At 39.8% G+C, this 20,663-nt stretch overlaps 3 protein-coding genes across 3 annotated transcripts in view; 2 read left to right on the top strand and 1 right to left on the bottom strand.

The window, feature by feature from the left end:
- Positions 1-20,663, bottom strand: part of tbl1xr1a (tbl1x receptor 1a) — a 402,448-nt gene that overhangs the window by 120,000 nt on the left and 261,785 nt on the right. The gene's annotated exons all lie outside the window — the stretch shown is intronic.
- On the top strand, positions 1,307-19,258 carry si:ch211-247n2.1 (calcium-activated potassium channel subunit beta-2). The gene is made up of 5 exons (XM_046050777.1): positions 1,307-1,349; positions 14,210-14,317; positions 15,020-15,190; positions 15,374-15,569; positions 18,256-19,258. Exons 2-5 carry the CDS (start codon positions 14,268-14,270, stop codon positions 18,538-18,540), a joined length of 702 nt encoding a protein of 233 aa, XP_045906733.1. The 5' UTR covers positions 1,307-1,349; positions 14,210-14,267; the 3' UTR covers positions 18,541-19,258.
- mep1ba (meprin A subunit beta a) overlaps positions 20,329-20,663 on the top strand; it is a 59,396-nt gene continuing 59,061 nt past the window's right edge. The window contains exons 1-2 of the mRNA XM_046050029.1: positions 20,329-20,437; positions 20,591-20,618. Of these exons, the coding sequence (XP_045905985.1) occupies positions 20,396-20,437; positions 20,591-20,618 (70 nt within the window). The 5' untranslated portion in view covers positions 20,329-20,395. The remainder of the gene's footprint in view (positions 20,438-20,590; positions 20,619-20,663) is intronic.

Raw genomic sequence — 20,663 nt, 5'->3', positions numbered from 1 at the left:
AGAGAAAATGGTAGGTTGAGGATATGGTGCCTCCTATGGACGAACAGCGTCCCCTCTGTGTTGACATGTATAACTCCACACTGCCATCTGCTGAGCCTCGTTCAAGAGTACAACCACGTCTCACAATCAGATCACCTTGCTGCTTCCACCCAGTGGTGACCATCTGCTAACTGCTGTCTAAATGAACTGTTTTTCTCCTGTTTTTCATGGAGACCCTGGTGATTGCAGACATTTCCCATGAAAGCGTGTTTGGATTACTTTTTTCTGTTCAAATTCTTCACAAACTGTAACAAATGCAGCTGTTAAATATGGTAATACTACCAGTAAAAAGCAACCATTCTTTGGTCTGTTGTCATCAGTGTAAATGCGTGTCAATGCAATAAAAAACCTGTTTTTTGGATTTGGGAATTGGATATTGTGCATTTCTTTATAATGCTACTGTAACAACAGAATTAGAACTTCCATGACTTGCTGCTGTATTATTAATTCAATTCAAGTTTTCTTTATATAGCACCAATCATAACAAATGTTATCTAATTGCACTTTTAATATTGAGCAGGTCTAGACCGTACGCTTTGTAATATTATTTCCAGAGACCCAACAGATCCCACCATGAGCAAGCACTAACCCTGCTTAACATAATTTTCTTTGGCCGGTAATTTAATGTTTTTTTTTACTAAAAAGAGCACCTTCCTTTACCATCTTATCTGTGACTGACAGGTAATTTTATCTACGTTTTAGGAAAACACTCTATTTACATATTGAAGTCATTAACACATTGTTAATGTTACCATGACACTCATGTCCTCCTTAGGGTGAATTGTAATAACTTTTGGTCAATCAGGTCAACACTTTTTTTTCTCCAGTAGCTTGGTTTAAATACCTGCAAAACTGAAGACATTATTATCAGCCTCAGCTGTGCTTTGTGTTTAGTGCTAGTTAGCAAATGTTAACACGCTAACATGTAAAACTACGATGGCACACATGGTGTACATTATACCTGCTAAACATGAACATGTTAGACTCTTCATTGTGAGCATATTTCCACGCTGACTTCCAGGCTGAGCTAGATGGACTGGATGGAAATGTCTAATCGCAACCGCCCTCTATCACCATCAGGAAAGTGAGGAAAGCAGTCACTTCCTCCAATTCTCTCTGTGTTTGCTTATTGGATCGCACTTCATCCTGCATGCGTGTGCGCGTGTGTGCGTGTGTGCGTGTTTGTGTGTGCATGTATGTAGTCAGTCCTCTCGGGCTGACAGTTACAGTCAGACAGTCAGACATAAACATATCAAAGGCATGCTACACCAGAGGAGCTTCAGAAAAGCCTGTGCTCGAGGCACCCAAGGGTGAGCCACTGATTTGTTTCTCCATTCAGTTTTCATCACCTGTTGTTTTAACACCTTTATGAGTTTGTAACGACCTGTTTAGCATATTGTTGTATAGTGCTAATAGAGAAGGGTATGAGTCATTTAAGTTTGCTGTTATTTTAACATTGTAAATGTAACTATACTGGTGTACATAAAAAAAGAAATATCTTTTATTGGACACTTTCATAACTATTAAGGAGCATTTAATTAGAAGTTCATTAAAACACTGATAATCAGATCTAAAACATCAGTGTCTATTAAATATGAAACTACAGCCAAGTGACTGCTGGCAAGAAACTAAGCACAGGAAAACAGCTCGCCCGGCCTTCTGTCGAAAGGTAAAGCTTAGACCTTGTGTGTTAAATCCATTCAAAATCAAAATTATAAAAACCACAAGTAATTAGTTGTTCATTTGTGAGGCTTTTGAGATGCTGGTAGGCTTTTATTTTTTGTCTTGAAAAAATCCTATTTGTGCTGTGTCCTCAGATGCTGCAGTTTAATGCTCAGCCAGAGAATGTACATTGACTTCTTCTACACTTTTTGGCTCAGCTGTGTTGAGTCTGAGCCCTGCAGCTGTCTTTAGAAGCCAGCCAGCTGCCACTAGAGGTCACTGTGTCTAAAGTGTCTAAACACATCTGCTGCATAAATACAGTTGCTCACAGTAACCAAAGTTTAAGGAGAATGAGCTTAGTAGGTGGAGACTTGAACCGCTGCAATCACTATAATAAAAAACAATTCAAATTGTGTATGAATGTAATATACTGTGTACAATAATGTGTAATAAAGAATGTGTCACATCTCCCTAAATTATTAAATAAACTATATGTGAGGTTGCCAAATTTAAAGTAACAGTAAGGATACTGGTGTGAAAAGAAAGCACAAGTGAAAACACCTGTGTGGGTAGACTATGGGGCCTTCAAAGCCAAAAGAGCATACTGATGATCTTGGCCAAAAAGTCACAAAAATTGTAATAATTATATATTGCTTTTACAAATCTAAGTTGTTGGGCTTCTGTAAATTAAGCTGGGTTTACTTAAAACACTTTTTAAGTGAGTAAGGAACTTGTGCGGCAGTGTCATACCTTGTTTGATCCTTTGAAGAGGCCTCTCTTACAAAGTTGTGCTAATGTGTTCTTTTGTCTTTTTGTTTGTGATTGTGGCTTTGCCTTGTGTTGTGTTCCAAAGTTGTCATACGGTGGATCCCAGAAAACAATCACATAGGGAGGAGGTTGCAGTGGTGGTTGTGTTTGTTTTCTTCAAAAATATTTTCCTAACTTACTTGAAATTGCCTCGAGGTATGAGGTACATTGCCAAGCCGATTGGTGAAATTCTTCCCCCAACACAGTCATTTTTTCCTCCTACATTGTCACAACTCCTCCTTTTCACTCTTCTTTCCTTTCCCCCATCTCATACCAAACACTTGTCTCTCCCCCCAAATCCCTCAGACTATCATCATCACACACTCATTATTATTGTGAGCAGTAAGAGGCAGTGTGGCTATTATGGCTGTCCCTCAGTCTGAAGTATGGGAGGAGTGCTGGGGGCTGCTCCGTCCCTGGCAGGCAGAATATCACATGTTGGCTCAGCCTAAAGGACACTTCTTACAGTAACATGCCATGGGATTAAAATACAAAATGAACACCTGCAGCCAGGACACTTTTTGACTTCAGCAGCACTTGAAGGTAAGTTCAGACAGTTTGACAGAATGAGAAAAGGAAAAGCTTTGGTGGCGCAAAGTCCTCTAAAGGCATTTTCGTGTTCAAGAAGATGTTTTATTACATTGCCCAAAAGTTTGGGGGGTAGTGGATAGGATAATGGTGCAACATTAGTGTAAGAGCAGTCCCACCACTAGGTGAAGCTCTTCCATGTAATGGTCTTTATCAATAACTGAAAGGAAAACAAAATGAATGCAATGTGTCTTGTCATTTCCGACATCTGATGACTTTGCTTTCATCATGGTGGTTTCAAAGCTCACTGCCATGAGGTTTTTGTGCGGCATTTTGCACAGACCATGTCATAAGACTGGAAGTTTAGAACAAAACATGTAAAAGCCATCATTAACAGGGTGAAACCCTGTTGTGATATATCAGTCATGTGTTATCAGCAAAGAGCCCTAAAAACCGAGTCAGTAACATCCGACAGACAGAGGTAGCAACTGACTGGTGAACATATTGCAGATAGTGAATATATGACTTACATTCATCATGTGGCCAGAAGCGTGATGCCAAAGTAATGCTAATGTTTCTCTGTGCCAGGCACTGGTTATCTAACACCTAAAATAACTTAGAAGGTTAAAATATGTCATTGTTGTTACACCTATTTTTTTGCTGCCCCCAAGAGATCAAAAATAAGTTGACTCATTGTGTTTCTAAATGTTTTGTTTAAATTTAGGTTTGATTTTGTGTTGATACTTAATTTCTCTTTTCATTGTCCCTTCCTCTTCTCATCACTATTTACACTGCGTCTTCTTTTCAGAAGTGTGTGTGTTTATCAGTGCAGTAGCTTTCCATTGGATGGGAGCAGAGTTGAGAAAGCTACTAAAAATCATTTTTATATCTACTTTGCTTATTGCAGGGGGGAAAACAGTCACACTGTCAAATGTACTGTGAAATGCACACATTTATTTACAACAGTATGACACTTTAAAGAGTAAACAGATACCGAAGAAAAAAACATAAAAGTATAATACCTTTCTTTTAGATTTGTCATGCAAAAAATGAACAAATAGCTGTTACATTCTCCAAATTTTAATTCAGCTGCAGATCATGTACTGAAATGACTTCCCGGCAGCGTGGATCGTTCCAATAATGGTGCCACACTGTGGGGAGCCACCAAGTCTGGTCTGAACCATTAACAGCAGCTGTCTCTACCCCTCTTCTATTAGCACTCATTCTAACACTCACAACACAATATGTCTCAGACAAGCTAACTCTAATCCTATCTACTGTAAATCACACTGTCTTTCTAACTCTCCCTCTGTCTTTTCCCCTGTTTCACTCTCATTCTGTTTAGCACATTCTCATACAAGGTCAAGAAACACAGTTTGGCAATTTATCATTGTGGCTGTAGCATAACAGCAAGAGACCTGTGCCGGTGAGCCAGTGTTATGTGTCAGTCATACCCCACTTTTGCTTACCAGCTGCAATAGAGATGTCTTTGAAGTAAAACACCTGTTGGCAGCCATATTGGTGATCATAGGCTCTTGGACAACAGTGATAGTGGGCAGTGTCAGTAGATGTGTTCCCATAAGAACAAAACTTACAAGCACCCTGTTCACTTATTAATTCTTATATAACTATTTCTATCTATGAATAAATTAATTTATGTTTTTCTGGTATTTTTTATAGTGTTTGTGTTAATCTGAATGAACACGACTTTATTCAGAATCACGCCTCATCCATTAAGGGCCTGCCAAAAAAACAGGACACTGACATCAGGTAAAAATGCAATTTATTTTGTGCTACAGTTATGCATTAAAAATGAACATATTTGCAACAAAACACATTTTCACAGTGAACCTTTGCCAGCTTTTCTTGGTAAACAAGCCTTGCATTTAAGTGGACGAATTCTGCTAAGGGCTACAGTCTGCTGTAAAACACTGGGAGTGTGTTGCTTGAATATAGTTAACAGAAACTTTAAAGGGAGACCCATGATTTTATTAATATATACCAATTTACAGCTTCACTCATTTGATGGTCTTCAAGTGCGCAACTGTGCTGACTCCAGTTTAAGACATCTCTCTCTCAATTTAGATCAATTCAGCTTTATTGGCATGAATGTAAAACAACAATAAGCTACAAATGAATTAAAAAAGAACTGTTAATTTCATGCAGTTCATTAAATAAAGTAAATAAAACAGTAAAAGTGTGCGTTTGTGTGTGTAAAAAAAAATTCAAAATAAAGTTAATGCAGAAAATAAATATATAGAAAACAACAAATCTGTATCAAATATGAAATAAAAAAAAAACAAATAAAGGAAGAATTACTGAAATAATTAACAATGAAAATAATAATGATTAGAATTTTTTTTCAGTACAATTGTTTAATATATTTATCAGTCTGGTCTGCTAGTCTGAAATTCCACTGGTTGTCCTCAGTTTGTGGCATGATTTTAGCTCTCTCTCTCTCTCTCTGTGTGTCTCTAGTTATTCAATAGAGTTCTTCACAAATCCAAATGGCAAACAAACTCTTGTTCTTCTGTCTGAAGCAATGTAACAGCAGTGGCAGCCCAAGTTGAAAATAAGTTGAGTTGTTGAGGGTGAAAGTGACAGCAGCAGCACTATCCCGTTTGTTTTACCCCACATGTGTATCTCCAGTATTGATTTTATTTAGTATATAGTCATTTTTACTGCAGCTTTATTTTATAAGCTGCATCTTAACTATTTTTTTCTAAAGAAGGCTGAACAGCTGTGTCTGACTTTTACCGTGTGTTCTGCAGTGAGTCGGGTGGCAAAAGACAACTGCAGGCTACACACACCGAAACACATACCGTCCAAATAACCTTCCAGAAACAGAAGCATGACATCACTGCTGAGACACACTGTGTGTGGGTGGGTGTGGGTGTGAGTGTGGCAGGCATGCCTGTGTGTCTGCACCTGTGCCGTCATCTTGCCACCTGACAGTTTGCCTTATCAACTGCTTATGATGAAGCAAGCGTGCGTGTGTGTGTGTGTGTGTGAGAGAGTCAATGTATGTCATGGTGTTGTATGTAGCTATGTCTAAGGATATAGTTGAGGACAGCTTGCAGTATGTGGACAGTATGTGTGAGCATGTGTGTATGGCATAGGATGTGTGACCACATCAGAGAACATTCCTGTTGTCAGCAAGATATGCTGCCCATGACCTTTTTAACAGTTATAAGAAAGGTTAGGAAATAGCTCTGTTCGTTACAAATGGCACGACTCATGTTAAAGTTACAACTGAAGACATGTGTCCATGTGCATATGCATCTGTACACAAAACACATTTACATGAAATAGTTACTTTTTGTCCTCCTTTTTACATTTTTTAGCGACTTACATCACCTTTCATGCCTCTGCTTTTATCCAGTATGAAACCCTTTTGGTACAATAATGTGCTACTTGACACTACACTAGCATACACACGTACAGACACAACTATTGTGTCAGATATCTGTCATCCACTGAAAGGACTTTTAATTGAAAACATAAGCACAGGTTTTCCCCAAAAATGTTTTTTTTTAGTTGTCTAAACCACTGTTATCTTTGCACACAGTAAGCACAACGTTTGAGCCAGCAAGTGATTGGCTTAGCGTAAAGATTGGAAGCTGGGGGAAAGCCTGGGGCTGTCCCAAAGGTAAAACAAAGCTCACTAAATAACATGTTACATATTGTTTGTTTAATACATACACAAACATGAGTTTTGGAGAATCGTTCAGTCATTTTGCGTCTTTAGCTGCTAGATGTTTAACTTTCTTCACGAGGTAGTTGTTAACTTTGTCTAGATGCCGTGTAGTTCTGAGGAGGTAGCGTGTCATCAGTTTACCACGGGCAGTTTCAAATCTGGGTAAACTATAAGTCACACACACAGTGACCGAGGGACATCATGCAAACTCTACGCAGACAGCAAAACCAGGAACATTCCAACTGTGAGGTAACAGTGCTAACCGTTGAGCTAATGTACTGTCCAGATATTTATTGCTAAGGGAAAGAAATACCCAGCAAAGGATGTTTATTTTTAAAGTATTTCCTCCAACTCCATTCCATCTCCACAGCACATACTAAAAGGACATGGTAGACAAGCTTGACCAAAAACTGGGCCCACTCTAAGATCTGTGTACTAAATAAATGTAGCAGTGCACTGAGAGTGATTGCCCCAGATTATTTAAATAGCATTATTTACACTGTGCCTGCCATCACTTTGCCAAGTTTTATATAGCAGCTGTTTCCAGAGTTTGGTCAGTAGTGGGGAGGACAGACGTTGTTGACATAGAGTGGAGAGGATTCCTGACTTGTGTTGTGGGAACGTCATTATTTTCACGTCCACGTCTCCTTCGTCTTTCAAAACCACCCCACTTCCACACAACCCAGCCACCTCCCACATCCACACCGACAGATGCTGATGAGGCTGACGTGGACACCGCTGTTATAGACCTGACACGGCAGACCGGGCTTCTTTCACCTCAGCCACAAAGACTTATGGGCTTTAATTATTTGGAGAATAATGGATTGTTATTGACCCTTTCCCATTTTTTTCTCTTTTTTCTGCTTTCTGCAAATTAGAATCCATTAGCAAATTTTGAGTTAATTTGGTTTGGAACTTTTTGAAGCATTCTTTCTTTTCCTCTGAAATAGGACGTATAGCAGTGAAGACTGTTGAGCCTGCTATCAGGCAGCAGCCAGGACTATTAAGTGTATCAAAAGGAAGCCATAGTTTGGATAAAGGCAAACACAAGCCCATGGGTGGAGGTGTTCTAAAGTGCAAGGTGCCATGTTAGGGGACAACTGCTCAGACAGTCTGACCATTGACTTTTGTCCGACACCACCATCAGAAATCAGGTGAGCTCCATATCATCACTATACTCATATAGTTTAAAAACATAAGCTGAAATAAGCTCTTGTTGTGTTTGGGTTTGAATTTACTTTCTGTCTTCCTCTACTGCCGTTCCAATATATACATACACAGTATACTACACACAACATATATACACATTTGTTAGTGTTCCATTCAGTAGGCTTACAATCTAATCATGTTGTTACTGAGTTCAGTTGACAAGCTATAAATTATTATTTGTTCACAGAACGACCAACCAATATAAGTCAATATAAAAACAGTTAATCGTTCAGCCTTAGTCTGAATAAAGAATTGCACCTTTGTTCAGTCTCACAGTGTTGAAAATGATCTTTAAAAACCTGTTAAATTGTTTTCTAGCATTACCATGGGGATAAAGCTACTGGGCTAAGAAGAGTCTTTAGACTGAGCCAAGTGGCAGTAACAAATATTGTTTAATGCTTTTCATTTTCTAAGACTGTATTACCAGGAATCCTTGTGAGGCGACATCAGATCATGTTAATGCATGGAGAGTATGACACTACGGAAGCCCTAAGTGGCCATCCATTCCGATATTTTTTTACTCTGTTTTCCTGGGATAATGGGATAATTATCTTGTGATCTCGAGATTTTATTTCATTTCATTTATTAGGATCCTCATTAGGTGTAGCTGAAGCACCAGCTATTCTTCCTGGGGTCCAAACCATAGCTGAATACAGTGGTTGGCAGGTGTGTTTCTTTAGGATAATTTAAGAAAACTTCTCCAGTGTCTCTGGTTAGCTCAGTCGGTAGAGCACAGGTCTTGTAATCCAAGGAATGTGTGCTTGACCCCGGCTCTCAATGATTTTATTTCTTTTTTTGTGTATTTTTTATCATCCTCTTCAACAAAGTTGTTATGAAGAGATTCAGGGGAATCCAATCACACATTTCCCGACGGCTATTTCAAAGGTACCGAAATAATGTGTAACGTTAAATGGATTCCCCTGAATGAGGAGCACAAGAATTGCCTCTGCCTGGGAATGATAGGTTGATGAATGTGAAACAGCCTCTTCAGAAGAACTTTATTGAAGAGTATTATAAAAAAGAGCTCTACCAACTGAGCTAACCAGTGACATTAAATATTTCTTCACTCCTGCCAACTCCTGTGTTAAAATACTGTTTTGTTATCTCGAGATGACAAGAAAATTATCCCGTTATTACGGTAAAATGGAGAAAGAAAAATATTTGAATGGGTGGCGGCTTAGGCCTTCTGTAGATTCCAACCTTCTTGGCTTATGAATCTTGACCATGAAGCAGTACCTGCTCGTGACTCCTCCTAATATGTCTGAGTTGCGAGCAACCAACCAAAGGTAAAACTATCCTATATTTTCAATTTTGAAAAAAATAAATATAAAAAAATAGATTCAACATCAGAATAAAATGAACATTATTTGTGAAGCAACAACTATTTTCTCATCTTGTTATTCATCTCATTTTCCCTTAGATTTATATTATGACCCCTTGGGTGGTTTGTATTTCAGTCTTAAGTGTTGTCATCAGTGTTGACATTTCCCACCATGCTTATCACCAGCATATATTTCAATGAAGTCAAGCTGTTGCTAAGCTGCAGTTAAGAGCTCTCCAGTCCTAAAAGGCCTATCTGAAACAGTGCTCACAACCACCAACCGGACAGCATGCATTTATAGGATAAGCAAATATTGACTCAGGCACCCATCAGGTGGTCCATCATTCCTGGCTCTATTACGTTTATAGACCAAGCGTGTCTGTGTGTGTAGTGACGCATGCCTCTGTCAATATTTAGTTCTGTCATGTTGACTGCTCCTGCTTTAGTAGCCAGGTACCAACAGCTTCCTGGTGTTTTGGTCTGCTGTTTATTTGTTTGTTGTTGTTTTAGTTCATGGTGAACTCCCCCCCAGTTTTACCACATCATTAAGACAGTCAATTAAAAAATTAAACATCAACTGTAATATGAGTGCACCTCCTCAAGAACACCTGGGGGTCCCCGGATCAGAACCACTTCTCTTAAGCCATTGAATTTCAAAAAATTAGGGAGCATGTGAACCCTCAAACTTTTCTTTGACATCATTTCAGTCAACAGTGAAAATGCTCTTAAAACAGCTGACATTAATGTCTTGTAATTGGTGTTGAGAAATACAGGAGAGAGGGATCTGATCAAATGCATGTTCATGTTTATCTTGAGATCACTATAGTCTGAAAACAATGTTGGTATGTGTGTGTGCACATTGTGCGTCTACCATTCCCAGTTTCACTGACTCCAGGTTTAACTGAATAAACAGAGTTAAAGATTTAAAGTTGCATTTTTTAATAATTTTATACTAGGGTCAAACTGCAACGTGCAATGCGGCTGGTGCCCCCAGTTGCACTGTGCCCTGTGCTCATTCATACTCAACAACATATTTCAGCAAAATCCCTCAACCGTGTGTGCTTTCACATAGCGATCCGACTTTCCGGGTGAAAAACAAAAGACCATAACTTGTAGACAACACAACAGCACTGAAGCTTTTCACACAGACATCTTTCTGCCTCTATTTCTACCAACATTCCTGGCTCAGAGGCGGATTAAGTCTAACCCCCCTTTCCGGCTCGGTACCTTTCATGCAGCGCAGCGAGCTGGCATATTGGCGTAATAATTCTGGAAAATAAAGCAGTGTGAGAGCGCCTCTTCATAGTCACAGACCCACAAAGAACTGTCACCTTACTCTGCAGTCACTCTCAGCTCTATGGGGCTTTGTAAAGTTTTTCAGTTTGTTTCTAACAGACCCTCTGCACACCACATTCCCACCAAACAGCAGACAGACCAAGTTATTGAATAGCTGGTGAGTGGAGCATTTAGCAGCTCTAGAGTCAGATATTTCCCTCAGGAGTTGGTGGAGACCAAAACAGCTAAAGAGAGTATATATTGGAGTTACATCCGTCATGTCACCAGCATCAACTCCACATGAGTACTAATGCTGTGCCACTTCTGCTGCATGGTCAGTTATATTTGAATTTTGTAGTGCATGGGCGGCTGTGGCTCAGGAGTTAGAGCTAATTGGTGATTCAGTCCACGGCTCCTCCAGGCTGAGTGTCGAAGTGTCCTTGGGCAAGATACTGAGCCCCGAACTGGGTGTTTCATCGGTGTATGTGTGTTAATGTTAGTTTCTGTTTGAGTACTTAAGCTCAGTGTATGAACGTGTGTGAATGGGTAAATGCGATGTAGTGCAAGAAATGCTTTCAGTGGTCACAAAGACTAGAAAGGCGCAATACAGATTTGCTTTAGGAATAAGTTAGTGTTTCAGTTGATGCATGTCAACTAGCAACCCTTTTATGTCACCTGTGTTACCCAACAGTTTATTATCTAAAAGTTACTGTGCATCTTAATCACAATGCACCTCACCTCACATATATTTTGCCATGTAGTTACAGTGAACCCAAGGGACAGGGGAATCCCAGAGATTAAGCAGAGCCAAGCAGGGACCAGAGTTTAGAGGCAAAACCAACAGGTTAACTGCTGAAGTGCTGAAGAGCAAAAACACAGTTAGATAAGATTCAAAAAGATAACAATCACCAATACAATAAGATGGCTGGAAATGTTTTCTTGTAGGAGACATGATTGCAGAATGGAGGGCAGCTGGTGAGGCTCAGTTCAGGTCCGACACACCTGACTCTGCTTAGGTAATCACAGACAGACAAACAGAGAGACAGAAAGACTATGCAGAGGTGGAGGCAATGACACAGACATTCACTGATGCAGTGCAGCTCCACCTGCATCCATTGTCCTTTTGGTTTCTTTTGTAGTATCTCCAAGGTCATGGCTTTGGTTGGAAGTTGGAAAGGAAAGTAGCCAGGTGTTTTTCTTCTTCCTACTTTACAAGCTTAAACACAGTGTTGTAACACTTTAATAAAACACAACACTGGAGTTAGCATTGTATAATGTTAGGCAGATGTGTGGTTTCTGGTCCAGGTTAGGGTGACAGGAGGTCAAAAGCAAAAACACAAGGCAAGATAGCCACTATGACAAACTGATGGAGGAATAAAGGTCCTGGGCTGCTACAGAGAGACTGACTGTTAGGGGAAGTGACAGCAGGTGAGCAGGTGAATCAACAGAAGGTCTGGTGAATGCAGGGCTGATGAGGGAAGTGAGAACAGGTTCTATCTGAAAATGGTGTGAATAGTTTTGCTAAGGATTCCGGCCTGAATGACGTGTTTCCTTGTGTAATGGGCTCGTTTGGTAGGTGTGTCAGAGGTCTTACCCAGTCAGCATCGATGTATAAAACCAACCCACTGAAATGGGATGTTCTCTGCTATTCTGGATGGCAAAGGCAGTGAATGTAACATTGAGCAAATTTTATAGTGTTAAACACATCTTATTAACTGATTTTATCAGGCAAATTCTTCAAAAAGAATGCTAAGAATCACTGTGAGCACTGATTCTATGGAATTCTAAAGAATGGCCCGCTCGGCTCGTTGATCTGGTAGTCAGGTAGGGAAAAGTGCTGAAGGGGCCTGGGAGAGAGGAGATGCAGCTGAAGAGGGAGGCGGACATTGTGACATCAGACAATTTCTATCTGATTTCAGTGACAGTGCTGTGCTGTGCGACCTTCACAAGGTCAGGAGGTCTTCAACTGTAAAGAAATGACATGTCATGTTATGTGAGATTTTCCATTACTTTACAAAGATAAATTCTTCTGAGAAATATAACACTCAAAGACACTGTAGACCTGTGTAGGCATGCAGTCAGTCAACACACACATAAATCAAACCAACACATGTTCTCAGGAAAGACAAGTACACACACACACACACACACAATGTCAGCTCCACACTTATTTTAGGTTACATGTTTTTTCTCACTAACAGGGAGATATGTGGGCAGATTTATATTCTGTCGCACTGAATTAGTTTGTCTACAGACATGTAAATGAGGCAAAGGCTACTCTAAGTAAGTCTACTAAGAATCTGAACAAGAATGCAACTTCCAATATTTCAGAAGCTTTAGAGTTTTCTTTAAGACCCCCCCCCTCAATGCCCACTGTCTTCTGATTGGCCAAGACCTGAAGCATGTTACCAGGCTATTGTTGCTGCTGAGCGGTAGACAGACTGAGCATTGCTGTGTGGAGCAAATGACCATATATGGAACACCTGCTCCGTCTAGCTCCGTGTGTCAGAACGGAGCCATTGGTTGAAAAAGCTGTTTAAAACAGAGTATTCAGAACAGGAGGAAATCTGAGGTTTTTACTCACAGGGACTTCTTTTAAATCCTTTAACCTCATTATTTGAAGCTTTGGCCATGTTTAACATGAACATCCAACATTGTAACATTGTAGAAGAGTCAAAAAACATGGAAAAGCACAATAAGTCTCCTTTAAATCATACATCTGACGATATGCCTACAAAATCCTTGACTTTGTGCAAGTGTACCTAGAAGAGCTGATACTGTTTTGAAGGCAAAGGGTGGTCACACCAGATTTTGATTTGATTTAGTTTTTTCCTCTGTCCATTCATTTTTTCTTTTGTTAATTAATGAACATATTCTATTAACATGTCTACACACACACACACACACACACACACACACACATACATACAGCTGGGCTGACAACGTTATAACCTCTCAGAGTGAGCACAGGACTCTTATTGATGACTGATGAAAGATACCCGTTAAGCCTGGGTTGTAAATAACTGTGAGGCATGCTGAGTCAGTTCAGCGATGACATATGAACATGTATCTTGACAACAAGCTGGGGTTGTTTTTGCCTTTTTGATGTTATCTGCGGTTTGCACACCCTAGTACAACTGATACATTTAGTGTTGTTTTAGAAACAGAGCTGCGGTCGCTGATACTTATCAGTGGTAATCAAACATTTTTTGTAAACTATCATGATCGTCTTGCCAAATGTAAGGGTGTTTCTGAAACAAGTATGATAGCATGTATTTATTCTCTATAAAAAGTGGCAAATAAAATAAATTAATGATTTCTTTAAAATGCATCATGAATTCACCTTATCTTCAGAGCTAACTGTATGTTAACATCAGACAGTGTTCCGTGTCTGATGTTAAAGTGTATCTTGCTCTACTGTAGTTGTGGAGATGATATAGTTTTTTCTCTGTTTAACAGACCTGGTTGAAACTTTTTTACTAATATATTTGGCTTTCAAATGTCCCTGACTGAACTACAGTACACATTTATGGCAGCATTGGAGTTTTTCTTTAGATCTGAGCCACAGCCCATAGTATTTCTGAACTAATTGTCCTTGCCCATTAGAATAACAGAAGTCAGCTCCTGCTGGGTGTGTATGTCTTTTGAGTTACAGTCTCTATATTTTGCAGGTGTGTCATCTCCTCTGGCAGCAACGGTGGACTACAATTCTCTCATTCCTCAGATAGGATGTTTCTGTGGGCAGGTAGTAAAGCCACAGATGGAAGAAATGACCGCAGGTAATGAATGCTGCCTTGTTTCGATGTTCACCATGGCAATGATCATAATTTCAGTGTAAAAAGCAGTCAAACTGTCAGTTGAAGAGCAAATGATGAGCACACTTAAAGAGGTGCATCATGCTTTTTGGCTTGTTCCCTCTCCTTTATTGAGTTATATACCTTTTTTGTGCATGTAATATGTTTGCAAAGAGAAAAACATCAAAGTCTAGCCCAAAGGGAGTTCCCATCTCCCACAGAAAACTCTGCTCTGAACTGCCCCTGTGATGACACAGGGATGAAAGCTAAATGCGCCTCATATAACGCTGTGATGGAGTCACAGTCAAGTCAATGAAGTTGTTACTGTGATGTAGAGACAGAGCTCAGTTAAAACTTTATGGATGAAAGATACATTGTGCAATGTGCAGTATGACAAAAAATAAGTTGTTTTGAAAATTAAACCATGTAAAGCTGTTCTGGTACAACCCCTAAATAGGATTTTGAACCTGAAAATGAGTATAATACCACCTCTTTAAAGTCAAAAGGGTACAATCACAATTAGTCTTCGGGATCAGCTTAGAAACAAGCAAGGCTTCATTTGAGGATCTCATGTAGCATTTTTGTTCATAAGACAACAAAAAATTATATCAAGTATCTAGGAGCCAAACAAGTAAAAATTACAGTATACGTTTCAAACTGTCAAGGGGCTTCTTTAATGTTTTTTAGATCCATCTATCAAAAGATTCGCGAATATGACGTCCTGGACAAGAGGAAGACAGTGACAGCTCTGAGGGCAGGAGAGGACAGAGCCATACTGCTGGGCCTCAGTATGGTCCTTCTCTCTGTCATGATGTACTTTGTCCTGGGAATCACCATACTGCGCTCTTACTCTGACAGGTAATAACAGGTCACAAGGTCACTTACAGTTTCAGTTCAGAAAACAGAAATATGTTCTTTTTATGTTGACTTCATTGTGATTATTGACTTAAAATGTATGATCATCTGCATATTCACACACAGTAACGAACTAACCACTTTGAAAGTGCAATTGCATTGAAAATGACTGCTCTTTCTCTACAGTGTATGGACAGACGAGGCTAACTGTACTATTGTCAACTCCACCATTGTATGGGATGTAAACTGTTCATACAGCTGTGGAGCAGAATGCTGGAAGAGTTCCCGTTATCCCTGTCTCCAGGTGTATGTCAGCCTCAACTCCTCAGGAAAGGTGGTACGACTGTTGCACAACGAGGAGACGCAGGACAGCAGTCCTGAGGTACTTTACAACTGATTGTATTGCTGTTGTTTCCCTGTTCCCTCCCCCTCTAACTGGTATCTTTGACAAAATTTGCAGTACAATTGCAGTAAACCACGATGAGCTGGCATCTAGGTATGGAGTGTTTTACTTGGATTGACCAAGCGGGAACCTCTGGGTCTAATAAATGAAGGCATTGCATGAGTACCTTAAACCTGCATTTTCTCCAGCAGGTCTACAGGTTGCAAAAAGAAGTTCGATTATATATGAGCTTATGAGACAATTACCCTACTTCTTACTTGATTTATGAAAACATTTTTGTGGTTTTAGTATCATGGGAATTAGAGTAATTAATTGACCCTTTTTCTAAGCCACGCCCCCCCTAAGTTACTGTGTCTGACAAACTATTGGACCTGTCGGATTTATCACAGCGCTGTCACTATCTATAACTGCACTCCCTGAAGAAATATTGTCTGATTTTTGGAAAAGGGAAAAATGCAATCTCAGAAAGGAGACTGAAAGGTTTGCATTATACATTTGAAGGTCGTATTCAGGCTGTCAAAGTGACGTGAAACAACTAAAGACAGAAGCTAAAGCCTACCGATCACAGAGTAAAGGTGAACCATTGCTCTGTTCATTATTACAATCATGAAAAAGCCAAAACAGTAGGGTTATATAACATTAGCCTACATTCAGTAGCAAGTTAAGTTAGTTAGCATAAGCTCCATTAGGAACAATCCACAGCCTACATTTTTTAGGATTTTTTTCATGCTTTGGAAAGGGATAAAATCTTACTTCTCTTTTCAACCTCTCTGGTAGGGGCGTAGGTATAGACAGTGCAGCTGCATCGGGGCCGGTACTGTACTGTGGGCCCTTGACGGTGGCAGACCCACCGTGTACGGGCTGATCTTTGTCAGTTACATGGTAGAAATGCATTGAGTCTTATCACTCATTAGTAAACACACATTTCACCTCAAACTGCCTTTTCAATGGCGATCGAGTGCTATATATACACTCATATGTGCATTTCCCCCTTTGCCGTGGTGTCTCACATCACAGACTTTTGTGGGTAAAATAACTGACTGCTGAATGCTCAATCTAAAGTTTCTATTTGATCATGTGACAACACGACAAGACTCCAGAAATTGAGTGAAGCACAAAATCTGACAATTAGACTAGCAGTCATGCTATTCACACATAAAAGTTGTTTCAAGAAGAGACAGGAGAGAAAAGAACAGGAGGCTGTCAGGGTCAGCTTGCTGCTCAGTAGGCCTACCTGTTTAATTTTGTGGATGTGCCTGTGGGTATTACATTGTGTGTGCGCTGTAGCTGGCCTGTTTTCAGGACATGGTGTTGTGAGAGTTGACCACTTTTCTTTCTTATTCACCATACTGTCTTGCCTCTATCTAAGAGGAATGTCGTTGTCGTGATTCAGGAGGTTATTGTACTGAAATTGCCCCAAAAAGTGTAATTTCAGCACTGTTGACACCTCCTGCACTCAGCTGTTTGTGGTGATGTTTCAGGATTTTGACAATGACAGCACAGGCCATGCTCCTTATAACTTTCTCTGACTTCTGTACTTTGCAAATACAAAAGTCTAGGTGACACAGTCTGACTCTAAAATCCATTACATGATGGTACTTTAGACTGCTGCGTCCAGGTGCACTCAGCACAGCCACAGCAGCAGATTTTTGTGTTAGAGAGATACGCATACAAAGAGAACTGTTGAATTTAATATGTTAATATGGAATTTAGGGAGCTTTAATTGGGTATTTACTGCATCTAATCTTATCCATTGTTAAACCTTGCACAACATGGAAACAAGGCACATAAATTTGCCAATACAGACATGCAAACAGCCTGCATTGGGGCCCATTGTTACCACCTTACGCCACTGCTCTCTGGGCAGCAACTTTAATTATTACAAGTGCTCCAGGAACAGTGTTTGACCATATCTTGGAAAAATATAGCAAAAAAATCTAGAAAATGACTCCTTTGCATACGAGTCAATGGAACACAGCCACGAAAGTGCCGGACTTCAGTTAGAGCGAGTCCTATACTGCACTGTGATTGGCGGGCTGCGTATTCAGGGCGTGGCTTAGCAAATGGTCAGTTGACTAAGCAAAGGCTACAATTATTTCTCTTCATTTATTCTAAACTTTAAATCTGCAAATCAAATTATGTTATGTAATCCATCACTCACATTTGGGAAATGCAATAGAATGAGAGGGATCATATGGAAGTACTTTGGAGGGGGTGCACCAGCTGTTTGAAAGTGCAAACTTATCCTAATATTTGACCTATTTATATTGAAGGGAAAAGGTTAATATGGAACACCACCATATCTCACCTGACACTTGATCGAAATGCAACTTAATAATGACGTGAACTGAGAAGGTTTAATATATTGTTTGGCCAGCATTCATGTTACAGCTTGTGATGCCACAGTGACCAAGGAACCAATAAACAAATGACCAAAGTCTTTATTAGTTCAGACATTTCTATAAAAGTTTTAATGATGCTGAGTGATTTAGTAAATCGATAGTTTGAAGCTAGCTAGTAGTTACTGCGAACTTAGGAAGGACCAGCTGATGCAACTCAGTTCTTGACTGTGAATGGCCAAAACATTTATGGAACCTTAATAACACCAGGACTACCACAGCAAAACAATGTTTCAGTTTTTCTCTTTTTCTGTTCTTTCCTTCAGTGCTTCTACATCCCAAAGTGCCTTAAGGACTATGCAGCCACACATGTGATAGTTCAGAACATTTCTGAGCGTCTCAGATCTCAGCACACAGTACAGTGTTTTGTGGACCCAACAGACAGAATGGACAGTGCCATCCTGACACAGATCTATGGTCGAGTCGCCGTCTTCCACTCCCTGTTCTGGCCAACCTGCACCTTGATTGGAGGAACCATCATCATTGCCATGGTGAAGCTGACCCAGTACCTGTCTATCATGAGCGAGCGACTAAACCGCATTAAGAGGTGAAGGGTGGGAAGGCCATAAGTTTAAAGGGAAGTTCCCGTTAAATGGGCACGTGGACAACTGAAGGATCTTCATGGGGCCAAGACTGAAAGACAAAGTGCAGGGAAAGCTGAAATGTGACAGCTGGAATGCTGGGATTCTCAGTGACAATCTAAAAGCAGCTAGAAGCATAATTTCTAGGATTTGTGCAAATGTGAAATAATGTTTTTAAGCACCTATTCTGCGATCTCTAGCTTCACAAGGCTAGTTGTTACAGGAATAGTTCATTTTTGAAAATATGCTTATCCACTTTCTTGCCAAGATGAGAAAATGGACATCACTCTCCTATCTGTGCATTAAATATGAAGCTACGGCCAACAGCCAATTAGCTTATCTTAGCAAACAAACTGGAATGATAGAGAACAAACATCTGGCCTGGCCCTGTCCAAAGGTAACAAAATCTACTAACACTACCAGGACCTCTGAACCTCTACTTAATTAACCCTATATATCTTGTTTGTTTAATGCATGCTTGCTGTTTTCCCCTGTTACCAATCTTTGTGTTAAGCAAAAGTAACAAGCTGCTGATATTGATCTTCTCTTCCAATTCCCTCAAGAAAGCGGAAAAGTGTATTTCCTAAAATGTCATTCTATTTTTTTAAAGACACATCTTCTTAAAGGACACCTATTATGCTTTTCCATATTTTATGACTTATCTACAATGCTGGATGTTCATGTTAAACATGATCAAAGCTTCAAATAATGAGGTTAAAATATTTAAAAGAAATCCCTGTGAGCAAAAACCTCAGATTGTCTTCCTGTTCTGAATGCTCTGCTCTGAATCTACAGCTTTTTCTACCAGCGACTTTGTTCTACAACACACAAAGCTAGACGGAGCTGGTATTCAATATATGGTCATTTGCTCCTCACACCTATACTCAGTCTGCCAGTACCACTCAGCGGCAACAACAGCCTGGTAACATGCTTCAGGTCTTGGCCAATCAGAAGATAGTGGACTTTGAAAGGGGGGCCTTAAAGAGACATGAGCATTTACAGCTTGTTTCAGACAGAGGCTGAAATGAAGGCCTACATGAAGAGTCAGTATAAGATAGAATTTTTTTTTTGTTAACTTTGAATCATGCAAAGCTGCCATACAGGACTCACAGAACTACAATATAGGGCTGGAAATGCAGTATAATAGGTCTCCTTTAAACTGTACCTCAGTACCAAAACATGTTTTTTGGGCCATTTGGGTCCAGCTGTGCAAGGCCTGCTAATGCTATACTGTAGCCTACCTTTATATTAGAGAGAACTGGTTGTATGTGAAAAAGGTTTGCCAAGAGCTCATGTGAAGATCATATAAGGCTGAATTTCAGGGACTCTCACAGGAGGTTTTGATAATGTCTAGCTCTGACATGCCAAGTGCATGAAATAAAAAGGAGAGCAACTTTCTGCTTCACTTCACTGTAAATAGTAAATGGTCTGTACTTATATTATGCCTTTCTAGTTTTTCCCACCACTCAAAGCACTTTTACACTACATCACACTCACCCCATTCCCACACATTTACACAGAAACAGAACTTTCTGTACAATTCACAATCACATCACTTTAGCTCACTAACCACATTTCTTTCATTTCCTCATCTTATGCTGAAACCATAGGATAGGTTGCTGGCAGCCTTGCAGATACATGTATTCTGCATAATTGTGCATCATGCAGAGCAATAAAGGAAGTAACACCCACAAGACATAAATAGATCTGAAACATGTAACAAGTATTTCTATTTCTGCTCAAAGATAAAACACAATTTCTTTAGACACAGCAGGATTCAGGCAGGTTGAAGCAACACAGTGAGCGTGTGTCTTCAGCTGCAGCCATGGCGCTCAGGTGGATCATTCTGTTCTTTGGCCTGGGACTGGTAAGTGTAAGCCTTTCCATCTTTGTCAAACACTAACAATATGCAAAACAATGCTGTAATGTTGAGTCCCAGGATGTCAGTTCATTCTTTAGTAAGTTAAGCCATCAGTTTTCTCTGTTAAGTGATTAATGTGCTTTCTAATGTATTTACTAGGCAGCAGCCAAGCTAACAGGTGACACAGGTGAGTCACTTATTAAGATGTTTTTATCTTATTTACTGTGAAAAG

The sequence above is a fragment of the Micropterus dolomieu genome, linkage group LG05 (genome assembly GCF_021292245.1).
Source record: "Micropterus dolomieu isolate WLL.071019.BEF.003 ecotype Adirondacks linkage group LG05, ASM2129224v1, whole genome shotgun sequence".
NCBI classification, from domain to species: Eukaryota; Metazoa; Chordata; class Actinopteri; order Centrarchiformes; family Centrarchidae; genus Micropterus; species Micropterus dolomieu.
The sequence above is the reverse complement of the archived record's forward strand: the minus strand, read 5'-3'. Positions and strand labels throughout refer to the sequence as shown.